General features: G+C 42.7%; 1 protein-coding gene across 1 annotated transcript in view; it reads left to right on the top strand.

The window, feature by feature from the left end:
- Window positions 1-21,799, top strand: part of CXADR (CXADR Ig-like cell adhesion molecule) — a 52,007-nt gene that overhangs the window by 16,211 nt on the left and 13,997 nt on the right. Inside the window, exons 2-3 of the mRNA XM_059065619.2 lie at window positions 15,920-16,086; window positions 21,478-21,682. Coding sequence (XP_058921602.1) covers window positions 15,920-16,086; window positions 21,478-21,682 — 372 coding nt within the window. The remainder of the gene's footprint in view (window positions 1-15,919; window positions 16,087-21,477; window positions 21,683-21,799) is intronic.

The following is a 21,799-nucleotide window of genomic DNA, read 5'->3' on the forward strand; positions in this document are numbered from 1 at the left end:
ATATCATCATCACTTTAAATATATCATGCCACTCCCTTCTGCTGTAGAGTTTCTTCTGAGAAATTAGCTGTTAACCTTATGGGAGTCCCCTTTTATGTTATTTGTCATTTTTCCCTTGTTGCTTTTTATAATTTTTCCTTATCTTTAACTTTTGTCAGTTTGATTACTGTGTGTCCTGGCGTGTTTCTCCTTGTGTTTACCCTGCCTGAGACTCTCTGCACTTCCTGGACTTGGGTGGCTATTTCCTTTCCCATGTTAGGGCAGTTTTCGACTATAATCTCTTCAAATATTTTCTCGGGTCCTTTCTCTTCTCCTTCTGGGACCCCTATAATGCGAACATTGTTGCGTTTAATTTTGTCCCAGAGGTCTCTTAGGCTGTCTTCATTTCTTTTCATTCTTTTTTTCTTTATTCTGTTCCACAGCAGTGATTTCCACTGTTCTGTCTTCCAAGTCACTTATCCATTCTTCTGTCTCAGTTATTCTGCTATAGATTCCCTCTAGTATATTTTTCATTTCAGTTATTGTATTCATCTCTGTTTGTTTGTTCTTTAACTCTTCTAGGTCTTTTTTAAACATTTCTTTCATCTTCTCGATCTTTGCCTCCATTCTTTTTCCCTGGTCCTGGATCATCTTCATTATCATTAGTCTGAATTCTTTTTCTGGAAGGTTTCCTATCTCCACTTCATTTAGTTTTTTTTCTGGTGTTTTATCTTGTTCCTTCATCTGGTACATAGTCCTCTGTCTTTTCATTTTGTCTATCTTTCTGTGATTGTGGTTTTCGTTCTACAGGCTACAGGATTGTAGTTCTTTTTGCTTCTGCTGTCTGCCCTGTGGTTGAGACTTAATTTTAATCAGAAATGAAATTTGAATGCTTTCCTGCGATGAGTTATGTCTGTGTGTTTGTGAGGGGCCGGGGGAATAGTGGGTCACAATCCAATTTAACAAATACGTACAGAAAATCTATCTGTTTGTTCACATTCTTAACTTCTCCATTTGGTTTTACATTATAATTTACACTTTCCCTGGTCCTGATTTATAAGTTATATGTTAAATTTCTCATACAGAATCTCAATCCCTGTGGAAGAAGTTTGGGGGTTAAATAAATAATCTGTACATGTGGGTGAGACATTGTAATAGGTGCTTCAGGAGGTATGAGGAAGATGCCATTCCAGTACTGTTGGCACTCTTCAATCTGGAGGAGGGAGACTGACACTTATTCTTGAGTAAAATAAAACAAATAAATAAGTAAATAAATAAGGCAGAGAAGGGTACTGATTTGAGCAGATGTGTTATGTGATGTAAAACCATATGGTTTTCTGATTATTCTCTTTGGGACCCACTGGCTTCTCCAGATCATTTTCCCCCTTCACCTTGTGTACCAACCCTTCAGCCCACTGTTTATGCCAAACTTCTGGTTGCTTCCCCACATTGACCATGAAATGCCCTGCCTCATACTCACCCCCCACCCCCATCATAGCATTATCTTGGTATTTTAGCATTTTCGTCCTACAGTTCGCTTTTCAAACATCTTTACACCACAGTTCCTTGATCCCTCAAACAGTGATTTTCTGTGCATTTCATTTGGGCAGTCCTCTCCTTACACTTAGTTCTTCCTTTGAAATCTTGAACTCTATTGTGACTATTTCCCAGCTTTGTCAAATTTTCATGACACCTTGCTGTCATTGAGATCTCCAGAATTTCTTCACTAATCCTGCATCCCATAGTCAGATTTCAGCCCCCATTCCTGGTGTGGATCAATCCTACAGGCCAGTTTCTTTGCTCCTGCTCATGGACTGGGGTGCACAGCTGGAGAAAAAGTGCACATGCATAGCTGCATACATTAGGGAGACTGTTGGCTAGATTTTTTGGCTAGCCATTTGGCTAGACTTTTTTTTTTTTCCAATTACATTTATAAAACATCAGAACGTTTTATATATATATATATTATACACACACATATTTATACACACACACATATATATATATATTTATTTACTTTTTGGCTGCACAGCACAGCTTCCGGGGTCTTAGTTCCCTGACCAGGGATTGAACCCAGATCCCGGAGTGGGAGTGCCAAGTCGTAACCACTGGACCACCAGGGAATTCCCAGAACATCATATTTTTAACAAAGACAAAATGAAAATAACTTTTCTGCCTCTAACTCCTTCAGTTCTTTTAAAATTCATTTTTTAATAGACCTTCTATTTGAAGTATGACATTCATACATAGAATAGCATGCAGTTTAAAGCATTATTTACCAGTTTACAGGTGAGAACATTATTACAAAGCAGACCCATCTATACAGTTATCACCCAGATCAAGATATATTACATAACCCACAAATCAGAAGTCCCCTCATGCCCCTTACAGTCACTTCCTTCACTGTCTTCTGATTTCTAACAGCATAGATTAGTGTTGGCACTTTATATAAATGTTATACAAGTTTTTCTCCCTAAGCTTCCTATCACGCTTGTACAATTATTCCCATTGAGTAGCTCTAGTTTATTCATTTGCTTTGCTATATGGTATTGCATTGTGTGACTGTACCACAGTTGATTTACCCATTCTACTGTTGATGGACTTTTTTCCCTCCAGTTTTCTGCTGTTGTGAAAAATGCGGCTGTGACATCCTCATGCATTTGTTTTAGTGCACACGTACATATAGTTCTCTAACTATGAGTGGCTTTTTGGGGTCTTATAGATTATACATCTGTGTAGCTTTAGTTGATGCTGCCAAACATTTTCAAAAGTTAATTGTAGGACTTCCCTGGTGGTGCAGTGGTTAAGAATACGCCTGCCAGTGCAGGGAACACGGGTTCGAGCCCTGGTCTGGGAAGATCCCACACACCTCGGAGCAACTAAGCCCGTGCGCCGCGACTACTGTGCCCTTGCGCCTAAGGCGCGTCCTCTGCAACAAGAGAAGACACCTCAATGAGAAGCCTGCGCGCTGCAACGAAGAGTAGCCCCCCACTTGCCACAACTAGAGAAAGCCTGCGTGCAGCAACAAAGACCCAACGCAGCCAAAAAAATAAACAAAATAAACACACACACACACACACACACACACAAAGTTAACTGTACCAGTTGACACTCCCATCAGTAGAGATGAAAGTTGCTCCACATCCTCATCATAGCTTTTTTTTCATTTTGTCTGCTCTGGTGGGTGTGTAGTGCCACATCATTGTAGTTTTCTTTTTAAAACATTTTTATTATGGAAAATTTCAAATAAATATAAAACTAGAAAAAAATGGGATGATAAACCATATAACTTTGCTCAGCTTCATCAGCTATCAGCTCATCTCTGTTGGACTCGTGGTACCATTCTGCAGTCCTTCGATTCTTCTCCCATTCCTCTTCACATAGTTCAGACTTGAACCAGTCTCCAAAAACCCCTCTACCCACATTTTTTTCTGCCTCTTTTATTCTAAGTAAATACTCTGTGCCTCCTTTGTTACAGAGGAAATGTCCTTTCCTCGAATCTTATTTAAAGTTGTGTTATCTCCTGTTTTCTAGGTCTCCTTGTCTCCTGGGGTCTTGATCCTTCACTCTCTGAATGTTCTGTTCTATGTATTTTAACCTCCCATTCTATTTGCTCTTCCTTTTTGAGTTATAAACATGCTCTACATTTCTCATTTCGAAGTAGACTTTCCTTGACCACACAGCACACTGCTATCTCCTACTCTTGGGAGCCATGTTCCTCAAAAGAGCAGTCATTTTCTGTCTCTGCTCACATATTTCCACCTCTGCAGTTAGAAATATCCCATTGCACCCTCTCCCGACCCCCAGCCTTCAATAAATCAGATTTGGCCTAGGTCACCAATGAGGTTCTGATTGTCAAATCTAGTAGATACATGTCAGTGTCCTTTATTTACATAACAGATTTTGAGTTTGTCCTGTATGGAAGGCTCTGCTTAGTGTGAGGGATGAAAGATTAAAGGACACCTTCCCAACGCTACATGAATTTATTTCCTAGTAGGAATGACAGGCTTGGAAGATGATAGTCAGCTGTCATACTGGATACTGTCTATTTTATTTATTTATTTTTGGGTGAAGTAGAAAAGAATAGCTTTATTGCTTTGCCAGGCAAAGGGGGCCACAGCGGACTAATGCCCTCAAAACTATGTATCCCCAGCTGGAGGAGGTAATGAGGAGTTTTATAGTAATGGTTCAGAGAGGAGGGCATGGTCAGGTCATGGACATTCTTCTGATTGGTTGGTAGTGAGGTAATTGGGAGTCACATCATCGACCCGGTTCCAACTGGTCTGCTTGTATGCAGCACACAGTTAACTTCTACGTGGTAGGGGTTTCAGTATCTGGTCTCAGGACTTAATGAACCTCAGGTTCTTGAGGTTCTTGATGTCTCATCACAGAAAGAATTCAGTGAGAGGCAAAGTGATAGGTAAGAAGTGGATTTATTTAGAGAGAAACACACTCCACAGAGTATGGGCCCTCTCAGAAGGCCAGAGGGTCCTGGATACTGCTTATTGAAAGGATGATACCAAGTTGTGCTGGTACTGTTCTAAGAGCTTTACATGCATTATTTTATTTAATCCCTATAAAGAAGTAAGCATTGTTACTACTAATTCCGATTTTACAGAAAAAAGTTGACTTTATTTATTTATTTTTAAAATTAATTAATTTATTTTTGGCTGCGTTGGGTCTTCGTTGCTTCATGTGGGCTTTCTCTAGTTGTGGTGAGCAGGGGTTACTCTTTGTTGCAGTGCGTGAGCTTCTCATTGCCGTGGCTTCTCATTGTGGAGCACGGGCTCTAGGAGCACGGGCTTCAGTAGTTGTGGCTCACAGGCTCAGTAGTTGTGGCACATGGGCTTAGTTGCTCCATGGCATGTGGGATCTTCCCAGACCAGGGCTCGAACCCATGTCTCCCACAGTGGCAGGTGGATTCTCAACCACTGCGCCACCACTGGGGAAGCCCCAACATCAATACTTTAAAAGGCTAGAAACTTGCCCTGGCTAAGCATTTGGTAAGCTCAGTTTGAATTTGAATGCAGATCTGACTTCAGAGCCAATGCTATTTGTGGGCAGACCTGCTTGCATAATTCAGTCTGCTCATGTCAGGAATGTCTGCACTTGCTGTGAGGTGAACTCAGAGAACTGTCTACTGCCTTTGAGTTGTGCAAGGAGGGGAGGGGATGGATGTTGGGGGAAGGCTTCTTGTTGGTTGCTTGATTGATGGTCATATGTAGGACATATTTAGATCTGAAACAGATAATTTACTAACACCGTTCATTTATGTTTGAGCCCTAGAGAAACAACATGTCCAAAGTGATAGAACTTTTTTGTGACAAACTTGACAACAGATCCTGGTCTGGTATTTATTTCTCTGTTTAAAAAATGGGTCCACCCAAACTCCTGAACCATGTGCTACCCAAAATGCTGTCTTCTTGGAAATCTAGTACAGGAGGGGAACAACATAAATCCTGAACCCTCCTTCTACCAAGGTGATTGGAATGGGGTCTAATAACTTACTCACTGTGTTACTTTGTAGTGATTTTTAAAAGGAAATGTCTTATGTCCGGGGGTGTTGACTGGTGGACTTCTACTTGCAGGAGGAGTGTGGCTTGGGAGCCTATCTGCCTAGATTTGTATCTTGCTACCATAGTAGCTTAGATACCTCTCAGTGTCTCTGTTTCCTCATTGTAAAATCGGGATGATATTAGTACCTCTCTCAGAGTTGTTATGAGACTTGAAAGAGTTAATATGTGTAAAATATTTTGAAAAGTGCCTGGCACATAATAGGTACTCAGTCACTGTTAGTTACTATTTATAGTTAAGATGATGGTTTCCTCATTTCCGTCTCAGTTTATTTCCTGGGCACTTGCTTTTTGATTTCTCATTGGGGGTGGGGAGCTGAGAATTGATATTAAAAAAACAGCATAGAAAAAAACAGCATTAAGTAAGTATACTTAATGTCATTTCTCATTGTTATTATCTGACTGTATTATTTTCTTAGCTCTAAGTACATATTAACATCCTGTATTGAGTAACACATGGGAATTAAAAACTCCTAGACAGCAAAGAGCAGTAATTTTCTATCTACCTTCTGGTGTTTTCTTCTCTTCCCCAGCAATATTTAAAGGCCTAGTTGGGGTAATTAACTAGTGTTAACATACTTAAAGTGTTTTTCTTTTTCCTTTCTAGAAAGAAACACTATTTAGGTGAATTTCAAACATTGCTAATCCCAAAAGGACTCCCTGGTGAGAAGGAAATTGGCAGATTGGCATTATGGTCAAGGAACTGGTCTGGCAGTTGCATTTTTGCAACATTTAAAACAGGGTCTAAAGTATCTCAGTGACTTACTTGCTAACCCAGACATCTGATGTGTAGTATTTGTTATCAAACACACAATAGAATTGTACTTGTCATGATCAATCCCCTAAACATACCACTTCCTGATTTTCCCATTTTATTTTTTAACATTGTTCTCATGAATTATTATTGAATGTTACTGTGTTTTTATGTAAGTTTCCTGAATTCTATATTCTGAATTAAGCAGCACAATTGAACATCTTCTCTATTTCAAATAGTAACCTCTATGACATACTTTGGCATTTCTCACAAAAGTCAATATCACATACGTTCTTTGTAACAATTGACATGAAGGTCATCATAACACACCCCTTTTCAAGAAACCAAAGATGTACGCAAGACTTCTGGAATGTGAAGTTAAATTATTCTTATTTTTATTCCTAATTTTTCTTAATATCTTTGGAATGACTCCAGATTCTCTTTTTCTTTCTTTTTCTTTTTCTTTTTTTTTTTTTTTTTTTTTAATTTTTGGCTGTGTTGGGGCTACTCTTCATTGAGGTTCATGAGCTTCTCATTGCGATGGTTTCTCTTGTTGCGGAGCACGGGCTCTAGGCATGCGAGCTTCAGGTTGTGGTGCGTGGGCTCAGTAGCTGTGGCGCACAGGCTTAGCTGCTCTGCAGCGTGTGGGATCTTCCTGGACCAGGGATCAAACCCATGTCCCCTGAATTGGCAGGCAGATTCTTAACCACTGCACCATCAGGGGAGTTCAACTGCACATATTCTGAGAAACCACACATTGGTGTGTAACATTTTTCTCATTTTGCTTCATATTGTTCTAGAGATAGATAGACAAGCAACTTTTCTTCATCCCTAGTTGTGATTTTAGAATATTCATGAATAAAAGTTTTTCTTAATGTCATACTTCTTTCATGTTAATATAACTATACTTAGGGACTTCCCTGGTGGTCCAGTGGCTAAGACTCCACGCTCCCAATGCATGGGACCCGGGTTTGGATCTGTGGTCAGGGAACTAGATCCCATGTGCTGCAACTAAGAGTTTGCATGATGCAACTAAGACCTGGTGCAGCCAAATAAATAAATAGATAAATAAATGGGTACAATATTTTTAAAAATGAGTGACTGATGAGGTAGGCTGCTGTAAAATATACATATATAGGGCTTCCCTGGTGGCACAGTGGTTGAGAGTCTGCCTGCCAATGCAGGGGATACGGGTTCGAGCCCTGGTCCGGGAAGATCCCACATGCCGCGGAGCAACTGGGCCCGTGAGCCACAACCACTGAGCCTGCGTGTCTGGAGCCTGTGCTCCGCAACAAGAGAGGCCGCGACAGTGAGAGGCCCGCGCACCGCGATGAACAGTGGCCCCCGCTTGCCACAACCAGAGAAAGCCCTCGCACAGAAACGAAGACCCAACACAGCCAAAAATAAATAAGTAAATTTATTTAAAAAAAAAAAAATATATATATATAACTACACATAAAGTTGCATACACATTAATTTCTTACCACATTTGCTAACATTTCTTGTAACGTGAATATTGAAGTAGTAAGCATCCGTCTTTGCTCCTGTTAGCATACGACCAGGCTTGCTCGGCTCCCTCTGAGCTCCATGTATCTCCAGTGACTTCACTGTTCCTTTCGTTTCCTTCCCTGCGTGCACAATCTTCCCGAAAGGTGTCATGGTCCTCTCTCCCATCACCACTCCTCTTTCAAATAGCTCCTTCCCCTTCCCTCTGCTCTGAGCTCCCGCCCTCCACTGGAACCGGGCAGTTTCGTCCAAGGCAGGTCTGGGGTCTTGTTGAATTGAGCCTTGGAACATGCCCTCCAGAGATGAAACCCTGACACCCCGTTAAGCAAGTGAAAGTATGTGCTTAAGGGTAGGGACATGCAAACCACTGCCTTCAGTAGAGGTGCCAGTTGTGTAACTGAGAGGAGGAAGCAATTAACACTGCCTGTGGGGATCTGGGAAATCTTGGGAGGAGGAGGCCACAGGTGAGCGGTACTTTGAATGGCTGCAGGTGCTTTCAGTGGGAGAAAGCGGGCCTTTCAGACGAGGGAAATGTGCACCAACACAGGTGCTCCGCAAGTGTGCGCTTAACTCATCTTTTCCCCCTTGGTGCTTCCTCTGATTTCTTTGCTTTCCTTCTGTGATTGGCTCCAGACCAGGATACTTTCATTGTTGGGGTTCCATCTTTAATAGAGAAAAGTCTTAACGTATTTTCACCTACTTTTAGCCACATTACATCTTGTTGGTTTTTCCCCACTATTTTGAAATGAAACATCTTTCATTTCTGGTAGATCCTGTTTCCCTTCTCTTACACAAAGGTACTACTTGTGCCTGGTTTTTTTTTTTTGTTTTTTTTTGTTTGTTTGTTTTTAAGCTGAGCACCAGAAATTTTGCCAGGCAGTCAATGATAATCAAGAAGCTTTGGCTTCTAAATCAAATGCGACATATTCACTGAGGGTGTAGGGGAGGAAGGACACACAGTGAAGAAGCAACCTCAGTAAAACAGGGTAAGTACCTGTGATGGAGGCCTTATCAGCTGACTGAGGAGTCCACTGGACTCAGTCCATATTTGGGCACAAAGAAAGAATGCTTTCTGGGGAAGTGCCTGACCCTAGACCAAAGTAATAGAAGTGCGTCCAGAAGGTGGGATGGAGCAAGGAAGGCAGTGTTATAAAGCGTGTGGGTGCTCAGTGCTGCGGCGCCGCGTGCCGGTGCTGAGCAGCCCGAGGTGGGGAGGCGCCTGTTCACCAAGGGCCTTGAGGAGGATAAAGGTGTCTGGACCGGGGAGGGGCTGCCAGGGGTGTTCAGACATGGCAGTGGTATAATTTCAGAAACAGCTGTTCAGAGCACACGGGTGAAGCATGGAGGTGGTCAGGATGAGATAGAGTGGGTGCCGGGAAGACAGCAGGCTCAGCGTGTGAGAGAGATGGTAGTGGCCTGGACATAGAGAAAAATGGTTGCATTTGGGATATTTTACTTTGACACCAATTCTGCTGTGTGTGTGTGTGTGGGGGGGCCCTCCCCCCACGTCCACCAAGGAATTCTTTGACACCAGCTGGGTGTTCTGACATCATCCATGCGGAGGTAGCGTCGGACCCACAGGTTCATAAGGGCTCGGTCCTGTGAGACTGCCCCCCCCCCCCCCGCCATGCGCGCGCACACACACACTCCAGCTGCGCGTTCGGGGTGTCACCTATGCTTCTGACCAGCCCGCTACAGATCTGAGGTTGCCACCACCCTCTCCTTAGCTCGGTTTACTAGAGCGACTCACAGAACTCAGAGAAATTTTTACTTACTGGATCATCAGTTTGTTATAAAAAGGATATACAGCCAAATGGAAGATGCCTAGGGCAAGGTGTGGGGAGAGGCTTGGTGCTTCCGTGCTCTCTGAGCTTCTCCATGTGTGTAACACCCCAGTTCTATCCTAATACTGTCCTTTTGGGTTTTTATAGTCTTCATTACAAAGGCATGATGGATCGAATCATTGGCTGCTGGTGAATGAACTTAAATCTCCAGGGCCCCCCCACCCCCACCCCGAGTTGGCTCCCCCCTGGCAACCAGGTTCCTTAGGCGGTCTCCAAAAGTCTCCATTATCGTAACAAAAGACACCTTGATCACTCCTAGGAGCTCTGTGCGGGGCACTGGGACACAGACCAAATATATATGTATTGTAAATCAGAACATGAAAGTTACATTAAGGAGGTACCAGTTCTTATCGAATTAGGGCTCCGCCCTTCGACCAAAGGTAACATAATCACCTCCTTCAAGGCCCTGTCTCCAACACAGTCCCATGGAGGATTCATTAAGGCTTTCCGCAAGAACTATGATGGGACACGATTCAGTCGCTAGCACAGACCCCCCAGAGTATTATTATACTTGTATATTTATTATTAAACGTGTATGTTAAAGGTCATATTCTTTTTGAAAGATCTAATTTGATTAGATAACTATCTTTGCTGTCAGGTAAATGGAATTAAACCTGGTGGTGGCAGTGTTTAGTCGAACTTCCATTAATATAAGTGGGAGTCGATTTTACTACCTGAAAGCCATATTTTAGTCAGGTCCTTTGGCTGGAGCGGGCTCGCTCTCGCCTCATGTGTTTGCTCTAGTTCTTTGTCTCAGGTCGGAGAGCTTGGATTTCTCATCCTAATTCTCCTGCCTGTTATTATGCGTCTAGGTTGTTTTCGGATGCTGCCTTTCGTTGGACGTTGGGGTTGTTTTCAGATACATGCTTGCTGGTCGTATTAGGTCTTGTGAGTTCAGCCTCAATTCCTCAAAGTGGGTTTTTGCGCATTTGCATTTCACAGGCCTCCTGTAGTGTTGGTCCAGTAAGTTGGACTCGCCCTCCATGGGTGCTGCAATATTTCCAACACTTTTGCCTAGCTTGGCTCTTTCTGTTTCCATTCTCTTATACAAAGGTACTTGGGCCTGTGAGTTTCCTTTGCCTGTGCTGTCCCCAGCATATTGTGACCTGCTTACTTCGGGCATCCAGAACTGCTTGAATGCCATTTGATTCTGTTGTAGTGAAGCATTTCATTGATTGCTTAGATCTCTAGACAGCTTATGTAGGAGCCCCTCTCTCCACCCAGGTGAAAACACCTCACCCGTCACTGCTTGAAAGATCCCAGTGCATATGCCATCTTTGGTCAGACTCCACATTTAGTGTCTTGCTTGTATAGGTAAATATGTGGAAAACATGTTTCAGATCATTCCTTTTATCTCATTTCTTCAGTGATAGAATAGCAGAAAACCTTCCTTCGTTCAGCAAGTTTTGTTGAAAGCTAAATGGTGATTTTTTTAACCTAAGATTTTTAATAGAGTTAAATTTATGTGTTTTTCTTCATAGCTTTTGTGTTCTGTGTTCTCTAGTTTTCTTTAAGACTTCCCTCAGTCAAAACATTATCGAAAATTCTCACACATTTACTTCATTTTTTTTAAATCAACTATAAAGTTTCATGAGCACGTTCCAACTTCCTATGATTTTAAGATTGACAGAAGGAAAAGGTAGCTGAAGACCATCCAGGTTAACATGTATCTTAAACTTGAAAGGAAATGAAAGAAGTAAGGCAGGTTATCGGCTGCAAACGTTGCCTGCCTTCTAGAGGAGTACCGCCTGCCATGCTCTCCAGTTCTCCTTTCTGACTGTGGAAACAGATCGAAGGCCTCGGCAGAAGATGACAACATCAAAGCTGAAAAATACTCTGATGAATTCATGTCATTTTGATGCTCAGATAGAAGTCAGACTGGGCAGAAGAGAGGTTCCACAGACTCAAGTGATTTGGAATTTGGAGATTAGAAAAAGCAAGCAGAAAACTGGGAGATGTTATTTCAGTCACTGCCAAAAAGAGACATGATTCAGTCTGTTTATTTACATAATCCAGTGCTGAGCACTTATTAACAGGACCCTCTAAGTACTTGTGGTTGATCATGCGCTGCGTATTTTATCACATTCTGAATATGTTTGAATAAAACTATAGGAAGATTTGTTATTTGACTTAGTTTAGAGACCGTGTTTGAACTTACAAGCAGTTTGCAAGTTAAATTATCACTCAATTTGCTGCATAAATAGAATTGGGCAGTGTTAAGACTATCCAGAGACACCGCCCGAGACCAAGTGTCTGCCTTTTGTCTTCTACAATTTATGACTGATGCATACATCAGTGCTTGAAAAACTATGCCTTCGTGCAGAGAGGCCCCTTTAGTGTTGCTAGGAAACCCAATAACTGTTTTCTACCATCTTGAGATTTTAATTCATTTCTAGTGCAACACAATGAAGAGCAGTTGAATGTCTTAAACGTTTTTGGAAAAAGAAATGCTGAAAGCCATTTAAAAGTCTGTTTAAAATTTCTTTTAGCAGTATACATATTAAGGAAATCTCATTGTAAAGCTCACCTTTCTTAAAACCTCAGTTGTGAAAAATAACAGTTCGATATCTATCCAGATCATTTTTATACACATGTAACTGTTATAACATACTCTTTAAAAGAAAAGTAATTTTTATGTATCAAAGAAGAAAGAATGGGTGATACTATCATGAAAACGAAGTTACCTTTCATTCTAATGACTGTAGTATAAGTACTAAGAGCATGAATTAGGAGAATTTAAACTTTTACTCATTTCTTTTCTTTTCTTTTCTTTTTTTTTTTTTTTTTTTTTTTTGTGGTACGCAGGCCTCTCACTGTTGTGGCCTCTCCCGTTGCTCCGGACGCGCAGGCCCAGTGGCCATGGCTCACGGGCCTAGCCGCTCCACGGCATGTGGGATCTTCCCAGACCGGGGCACGAACCTGTGTCCCCTGCATCGGCAGGCGGATTCTCAACCACTGCGCCACCAGGGAAGCCCTAAACTTTTACTCATTTAGATATCTAACTGATGCCTCTAAACTTTTCATTTGATTTTGTACAAAATAAAAGCTCTAGAAGCACAGAGTAACGAGGAAGTTTTAATTGTTTTTTTATAGCAAATTTTCATTCTTACTTATATATTTTTGCCTCCATATTTTTGGGCTGTGTCTTGATTAGTTTGAAATGGAATTCTCATCCTGGACTGTACTTAGATTGTTCTTATCTTACATCATACATATAGTATTCATACCCAGACAAATGCAGACAATTGTAGGAGCTATAGACAGGAGATCTTCAAGTAGCAGGACCTTCTGGCAGATTAATTCTATTTTTCAACATTTCTAAAATTCGTCAAACTTACAATCCAGTCACCAGTTATTTTCTACTAATGTGAAAGGAACGCAACAGACGATAAAGGTATCCACAATTTCTGCTGACCCTGATGGAGTTAATGGTGAATCAGGGCATGCATTTTAAAAATTCACTTAAAATTACAAGGTAGTATGGGAAGATAAGCTCATCGATATCTAGAAGGTGGGACAAAAACCATGGAGCCGGGCTTCCCTGGTGGTGCAGTGGTTGAGCGTCCGCCTGCCGATGCAGGGGACACGGGTTCGTGCCCCGGTCTGGGAAGATCCCACATGCCATGGCCGCTGGGCCTGTGCGTCCGAAGCCTGTGCTCCGCAACGGGAGAGGCCACAACAGTGAGAGGCCCGCGGACCGCAAAAACAACAACAACAACAAAAAAAACAATCGTGTATTAGTTCGTGATCCTGTCTAGGGTCACTCCTGGAGCTGCAGGCAGCTGTTGTGGACTGAGCTGGTGTTTTATTTTAGGGTGGCTGCCGGTTGGGTACTTACAGCTGTTGGTCTGACACCTCAGTTCTCTCTGTGTGAAGCAGCAGCGCCTCTCGGATCCTAGCCTTGGGACTGGCTCAGCAGTACTCAGGCTACTTTCTGTTGGCCCGAACAAGGCCACCTCTGATTTAGGGGAGGGCCTGCAGAGAGTCTGTGTCCAATTTTAATTTGCTGTTGGATGAGTGCACTTAAATGTGATAAAAGCCTAGGATGGTGCCTGAATATAAATGGTCTTGAATGTAACCTGACTTTTCTTTCCTTCCCAATCTATTGGCTACAACCTTACTAACATTTCATTACAACTGATAGTCCGCATCTATTAAGCCTCTGCTAAGAGCTAATGGAAAGGTTCATATGATGGATAATAATATAATTCTTCATTGTGGTTTGTTCTGTTGGAATGTGTCCTTTGAAAACCAACAAAATCATCATTACGGAGAATTAGGACTTGGATACACTTTTAATTCTGTTCTGTGTTTATTTTTATGGTGTGAGGAGGGGGTGGGAAGTGGGGGAGAGAGGAAAGCCCCGTGTATCATAGTCTGTGTGCCTGGGGCCTCTTCCAGGTCATCATCCAGCCCTGAAAGTCAGGGTTGGGTGATGTAGAGGACCACGTTGTAGAGCTGCTGAACGGAAACCAGTGTATTCATTTGAAACTTCAGATCTGCATACGTTACACATTTGACTTTACCCATAAGAAAATGTTGGGTTATCACAAGAAAAACATACAGTGACAGACTAGTGTGGTTCAAACTTTTATAGTATAAATCGTTAAAAAAAAAAAAAAGTTTTGTGTGATAGCTCATTTACAGACTAAATTTACATTTTATATTAAGTTGTTGGTTGCTCAAACTGTAATCTTTTTTTTTTTTTTTTTTTTTTTTTTTGTGGTACGCGGGCCTCTCACTGTTGTGGCCTCTCCCGTTGCGGAGCACAGGCTCCGGACGCGCAGGCTCAGCGGCCATGGCTCACGGGCCCAGCCGCTCCGCGGCACGTGGGATCTTCCCGGACCGGGGCACGAACCCGTGTCCCCTGCATCGGCAGGCGGACTCTCAACCACTGCACCACCAGGGAAGCCCTCAAACTGTAATCTTTATTGTAAGACATAAGCAGTGAACAGATCTATGTGTGAATTAAACTTGGTATTTTTTCCCTTATTGGTAAGAAATAGCATTATTTTGCTCGTAGTTAATTTCCATCTTTTTTGCATGTAAAAGTTACTGATTTTGTTACAGTAAGTCATTAGCCACAAGGAGGAGATTTTTTTTTTCAATTCTTATGGGGTTGCAGTGGGTTTTAGCCATCTCTCTTACAAACTCAGCTGGAAGAAACTATGCTGGAATTTTTGTTTGGGGCTCAGGACGTCTATTTTTGCTTTTATAGAGTGTTCAAATATTGCCATCCAGCATTAGTGTGATCTAAGTGGAAGTTTCATAGAATACAAATTTGAGAATAGGTCAGGGAATTTTATGATGTCTTTTAAAACATGATATATACTAAATATGTCTGACTCTTTTTCATAAGGGAAATAAGAAGGGACAAACAGTAAGAAATGTCTTAAAGATAATATTGAGGTCAATTATTTGGTACATTTAAAAACATATAAATTGACAGTTTCTTCTCTTTTTGAATTGTCATCAAAATGTATTGTTTAGAAATATTTTTAAGCATTCAATAAAAGTTACAGAATCACATTTAATAAAAATCTGGAATAACAGAAGCCTTGGCAGAAAATGTGTCAAAATTCATCAGCATTGGGGCTTCCCTGGTGGCGCAGTGGTTGAGCGTCCGCCTGCCGATGCAGGGAACACGGGTTCGTGCCCCGGTCCGGGAAGATCCCACGTGCCGCGGAGCGGCTGGGCCCGTGAGCCATGGCCGCTGAGCCTGCGCGTCCGGAGCCTGTGCTCCGCAACGGGAGAGGCCACAACAGTGAGAGGCCCGCGTACCGCAAAAAAGCAAAACAAAACAAAATTCAAAATTCATCAGCATGTGCCCCAGTGGGAGTTCCAAGTGTGTCCCTGGCACCATGGAAGCGTGAATTCATGTGGCCCTGAATTAGTGTGATGTAATTGGCCTTTCACAGACTCTAGCCAGGTTCACTTTTAAACATCTGCTTGGATAATAGAAATCCTTTACTAGGTTCTTATAATTCATATGAGAATGCTGGTATTCCATATAATGTTGAGAACCTCCCAGTGTTCTGAAAGGAAATTGTATTGAATAAGATGGATATTAATATTTGTCATTCTATTTCTACAGAAGCACAAACTTAAAAACTGGGGAGCGCTGAGTTGGAATTTCATTACTCTGGTCTCAAATAAAATCCTGTTTTGCCCACATCCTGTGCTTCCTCTGATCAGCTGAGGTGTGCTGGGTGTGCTGCTAGCCTGAGAGCAGATGCTCAGTCGATACACGTTTCATATTCTAGATTTCGCCAGAAGTTTGAGTATCACTACTCCTGAACAGATGATTGAAAATGCCAAAGGGGAAACTGCCTATTTGCCGTGCAAATTTACCCTCAGTCCGGAAGACCAGGGACCTCTGGACATCGAGTGGCTGCTATCACCAGCTGATAATCAGAAAGTGGATCAAGTGGTATGTGTTGCTTACTCAGCAGATGCCGGGGAACTGGTCTTCGGTGTCTGTCACTGTGCCGATAACGTGTGGGGGGACCTGGGGAGCCATGAAGAAAGTCATAGCTTATGGTGTAGGTGAGGAGGGCACATGCTGTGGAAATGGAGGACACTTATGTAATGGAGTGAAGTGGATAATAGGTGACCTCCGATTTCAAGAGGAAGAAAAGGTCACCAGACTTCTTAGAGAAGGCTGCAAGGAAGAAGAGGAACTTGGGAACGTTCTGAAAATCTGGACTTGGAAGTATATGTGAGCCAGGGAGCAGGGGAGGCGACTATGGAGCAGGTATGATAGTGCAGCAGGAATGTGCATAATGTGTTAGGGGATGCCTGGTAAACTAGGCTTTGTGAAAGGTTAGGTAGAATTGAATTTTTACATTTCACACAAGGATTCCATTACCAGTATAAGGGTCGAGTCTGACAGTGTAATGAGGGTACGTGTTATTACAGTCTGCTTTCCATATTTTTGCAAGTTTAATATCCTATACATTGAATTCCTTAAAAAACAAAACAGCAGTTTGCCTTTCGTATCTATGGGTTCCCCATCTGTTGATTCAACCATTCATGGATTGAAAGGATTCGGGAAAAAAAATTCCAGAAAGTTCCAGAAAGCAAAACTTTGAATTTCCCACATGCCAGCAACAATTTACATAGCATTTACATTGTATTAGGTATTGTAGGTAATCTAGAGATGAGTTAAAGTATATGGAAGGGTGCATATACTTTAAATCATCTCCTAAGTATGCTATCTTGTATGAGAGGCCTGAGCATCTGTGGATTTTGGCATCTGAGGAGGGGAGGGGGAAAGGGAGGAGGTCCTGGACCACCCCCATCCCCACCCCCCACCGTGGGTACAGAGGAATGGCTGTATTATTATTTGTTTATTTTAATTTTTTTTTTTATAATTAAGATCTAGTTTCTTTTTTAAAAAATTTATTCATTTTTATTTATTTATTTTTGGCTGCATTGGGTCTTTGTTGCTGTGCGCGGGTTTTCTCTAGTTGCAGCGAGCAGGGCTACTCTTCATTGTGGCATGCGGGCGTCTCGTTGCGGTGCCTTCTCTTGTTGTGGAGCACGGGCTCCAGGCACGTGGGCTTCAGTAGTGGTGGTTCGAGGGCTCTAGAGCGCAGGCTCAGCAGTTGTGGCGCACGGGCTTAGTTGCTCCGCGGCATGCGGGATCTTCCCGGACCAGGGCTCGAACCCGTGTCCTCTGCATCAGCAGGCGGATTCTTAACCACTGTGCCACCAGGGAAGCCCCGGGATGACTGTATTATTATAGAATTTTTTCTAATTACAAATTAATAAGAGCCTAATGTGGAAAACTTGAAAAGCTAAAAGTAGCACAAAGGAGAAAAATTGCCCAGTAACCTTGTTACTTAACAGGTTCCTTTGCCTGACTTGCAAGACAAATGCTGCAAGACAAGAGCTGAGATGCCAAAGTTTGCAGCTGAGAAAGACTTATTCACAAGGTAGCCAAGTGAGGAGACAGAACAAATCTCAGATCTGCCTACCTGAAGGCAAGAGGCTTGACATATGAGATAAAGAAGCAGGGTGGGGCTTCCCTGGTGGCGCAGTGGTTGGGAGTCCGCCTGCCGATGCAGGGGACGCGGGTTCGTGCCCCGGTGTGGGAGGATCCCACATGCCGCGGAGCGGCTGGGCCCGTGAGCCATGGACACTGAGCCTGCGCGTCCGGAGCCTGTGCTCCGCAGCGGGAGAGGCCGCAGCGGGAGAGGCCGCAGCGGTGAGAGGCCCGCGTACAGCAAAAAAAAAAAAAAAAAAAGAAGCAGGGTGTTCTTAGGCATGGGGAAAGGTGTTTGGAGGCAGGAAAAGGTGAGGTCATCAGTGTTCTGTGCAGATATATCTTAGTTACATGCTTTTTCTTGAGATTCATGTTCAGAAATGGAGGCACTTAGCATGATTGAGGGTGGAGTTTTCAGCCCTCTGACGTCAAAAGGCCGTTCAATGGACACCTGCCCAGACTCAGTTTTAGGGTCGGTGGTCCCAACCAACCTTAGCCGGCTTGAACTGGACAGAAGCCAGCTCCCAGTTCCTGGAAAACAACTTAAGCTCCCCCCCCCCATCACTATGTGACCCATACATCAGCATTGTCTATAAAGGTGGTTAAGGAGTTAAAAAATAATTAAGGCGAGCTGGGTCAGAGAAGGTAGGGTACAAGTGGAGGGGATTTTGAACAAGCTGTGCTCTTACGTGCTGTTCTCTAAGACAAGCTCAAGAATTCCTGTTAGTCATCAGTCTCTGTTAACACTCTGGGGCACGATTTCAACCTCATCTCCAAACACACACATCATGCTTTGCCTTTTAATGGTACCAGAATATTCCACTAATTTAGAGTGCTTCATATTAGCTTCTCCTGATATATTTAATTTTAAAAATCAGTGTTAATAAATTATATTAAACCAGGGAGAGAAAAAGAAGTTCAAATATTTGGAGGAATATTATACATAATATATTTGGAAGGGAAATTTTTACTTGTGGTCCATATTAAAGAAGGGGTTATCCAGCCGTTTAATGGCTGAATCAGTGCAGTTAGGTAATTAACTATTTTTGGCAAATACAAGCAGTCTGTCCATGATGTATTTGTGAAGGAAAAAATTAAGGTGCTTTCCCAAGTTGTAAATGTCTAGGGCCAACCCCTCCAAGGTTATATCTCTGCCCTGATTCTGGTACTAGAACTTCCTTCTCTCCCCCTACGCAAAATACACTGAGCCTGACTCATCCTGTGTACTCAGCCCAGATACCCTGTCGCCTCCCATCTTGCTCTCCATCCCCTCTCTCTTTCCATGGCAGTGCCAGCACCCCGAGCGCAGGCTTCTACCTGAGGTCCTACACACCCCAGACTCCCTTGCCAGTGCAGTGCCCATCCCCCTTTAGAGTCCAGGACTCTGGTTCCGTGGTTAAGATGCATGAATGGAGAGCACGGGTCATAAATGCTTCTGGCTTAAGACTTACGGGTGAAGCCCTGTGACCAGGTACGTCTCGAGACCAAGAAGTCCAGCGTGCCCTATAGCCTTGCGTTTCTATTCCTGTAAGGAGACAAGGACTTCTATGCTGAGTGGGAGGCCCAGCCTTGCTGCCTACAGGACTTGTGAGACAAGTGTGAAACTAGAAACTGGGTTGAAGTGTCCATTTCTGGGTTAGAAGCCTAGCCTCTAACCTCAAACACAGTAAAGGAAGACCAAAAGAAAGAAGGGCTAGGGCGAGATTGATGCAGAAGAGGATGCTTACGTAGAATTTCAGCTACATTATAATGCTCGCCAAACCCTTACTTTAATATTTTTAAGCTAGCAGGCAGTGCGGTGGGGGACTGGGCTGGAGAAATTTCCGTCCTCATTCCCTGTGTGATCTCTTTAGTCAGCAAACAGTTACCATGTACTGTGCACTTACTGTGTGCTGGGCAGGACTTATTTGAGCCTTAAAACAGCATCCCTGAATGAGGATCATTACACATGTGAGGAGGAGGGAAATGAGGCCCAGGGATTTGAAGGAACAAGCCCAGGGTCACGCGGCTGGCAACCAGCACAGCTGGGTGTCTGAGCCGCAGTCTCTCTGACCTTGCCCTGCCCGCCACCCCCCAGCCCACACTGGATTATCCTCTGCACTAACGTGTACTACCTCCTCTGTTTCCTCATGTGTAAAATAGGACCAAGTACACCTGCCTCAGGGTTGTGGTACGAATTCCCTGAAATACTGCATGCATTTAGCATTTCGTAAGCCTTTAAGTCATAAAGAAATGTTTATAAAGCCAGTCAGTATACAGTGCCAGGCCAAATGGATCTGGTTTGCATCTCGGCTTGTGTGACTTTGGGAGAGTAGGTCTGTGACAGCCCCTGCTTTCCTCAGGTTAAAGGTTAAATGTGGATAGTGTCTCCATCGCTGCTGGGTTGTAAAGAGGAATCAAAATTGCCTGGTAAATGTTACTTCCCGGTTTCTTAACTCCTGTTTTATAAGACTGTTTTCATGGGAAAACGTTAAGTTAGTTTACAAAAATGACTGACAGTGGAGGCACATTTTATATGTCAGGCCCTCCTCGAAAGACTACCGAAGCGTGTGTGTAGCAGAATGCGGGACTGAACTTTGTGGCTCGGGAGAGTCCATAGTTTAATATAGAGAAAGAGACACTGTCTCATTTGAGGAGGTCTCAGCGTTGCTGCTGTCAAGTGGGTGCGGGGGAGGGGGGAGATGGAGCAAACGAAGTGAGGGCTTGTTTTACAGAGTAAGTCAGCTGTGGACCCTCCGACTGCTTCTTTTATTTACTTAGCAAACCGGTATTGAGTGCGTCTGCAATGCAGACGCTTCATACAAGCAAAAGATCTTTAGTGGATTGGGGGTGGGGTCAGCATGGTAGGGGAGGTGATAATAGAAGAACCCGAGTCTGTGCCCTGGAGAAATTCCTACAGGTGGCACTGATTCTGACCTTATTGTTCGTAATAAACATCTCAGATAAAAAATTATTTGCAGGATGTAGACTGTAGTTGTCTTTTCTGATTATTATTTGACTTTGGTACCACTGCTCTTTGGCTCTTGGGTCTCAGATGGCCAGAATGAGGGATTTTATTAGCGAATGAAAAATCATAAAGTGTGTGCAATTAATTTTAGTGATAGTTAGAGATGACTGTTATAAGTTCTCTGCCAAGTCAAGTTTAGCAGAATTTATTTTCCCTCCAAATCTAGCCTTTAGTTATTTCCATCAAAGCCTGTAACAGTGGTTCAGAAAACTGAGTGGAATTAGGAAAGGTCTTTGCTCTTAGTCACAGATTAATTGGAAGGGCCCGTTAACCTGGCTGGGCACACACATCTTAACAGGTTTATTTTTTTATTTTATCTATTAGAGTCTGGAAACTTCAAGTGCCTCCAACCTTAGTATATTAAGACAAAAAATGTTGTCGTTTTCTTTGTTTTTAAGTTCCACGGGTAAATTATCATAAGCCCTTTTTGGGCAATAGTGGTGGTTTGTACCTGATTTTATACAGTTGGTTGGCATACTGCATCCTCTGAGGCAGCTGAAAATAGAGTGTATCAGAATTCACAAATCCATGCTCTTGTGGAGTCTCACCGAATGGCTCTCTGATCGAGGGCTACGTTACTTAATCATGTGGCTGTCTTGGTTTCCCCATTTATAATGACAGTGTGTGACCATACTTAGGGATCATATTGTGGTTTCCTTCTGTTTTCTTAACCTGTGATTTGAATAATTGTAGATTCCTCATGATACTGTGTTCTTATTCTTTTTTTGGATCCTATAGTACCATGGTGTATCCAGAGCTCCTTTAATGAGACAGAGAGTTTGCTTGCTTGTTTGTTTTTTCCTTGTCTTATCTTGGCTTTCTTTTAGATTATTTTATATTCTGGAGACAAGATTTATGACGACTACTATCAAGATCTCAAGGGACGGGTACATTTTACAAGTACTGATCTCAAATCTGGTGATGCATCAATAAATGTAACAAATTTACAGTTGTCAGATATTGGCACATACCAGTGCAAAGTGAAAAAAGCTCCCGGTGTTGGAAATAAGAAGATTCAGCTGACAGTTCTGGGTAAGTTATTTGTAATAATGTTACTTATTAAACAGGGTGAGTGATCACAGTACTATAATAGCAGCATTTATGTGAGACAAAGCTTAGGTTTTTAGAGTAATAATTTTAAATACTTGA

The sequence above is a fragment of the Kogia breviceps genome, chromosome 5, assembly GCF_026419965.1.
Source record: "Kogia breviceps isolate mKogBre1 chromosome 5, mKogBre1 haplotype 1, whole genome shotgun sequence".
NCBI lineage: Eukaryota > Metazoa > Chordata > Mammalia > Artiodactyla > Physeteridae > Kogia > Kogia breviceps.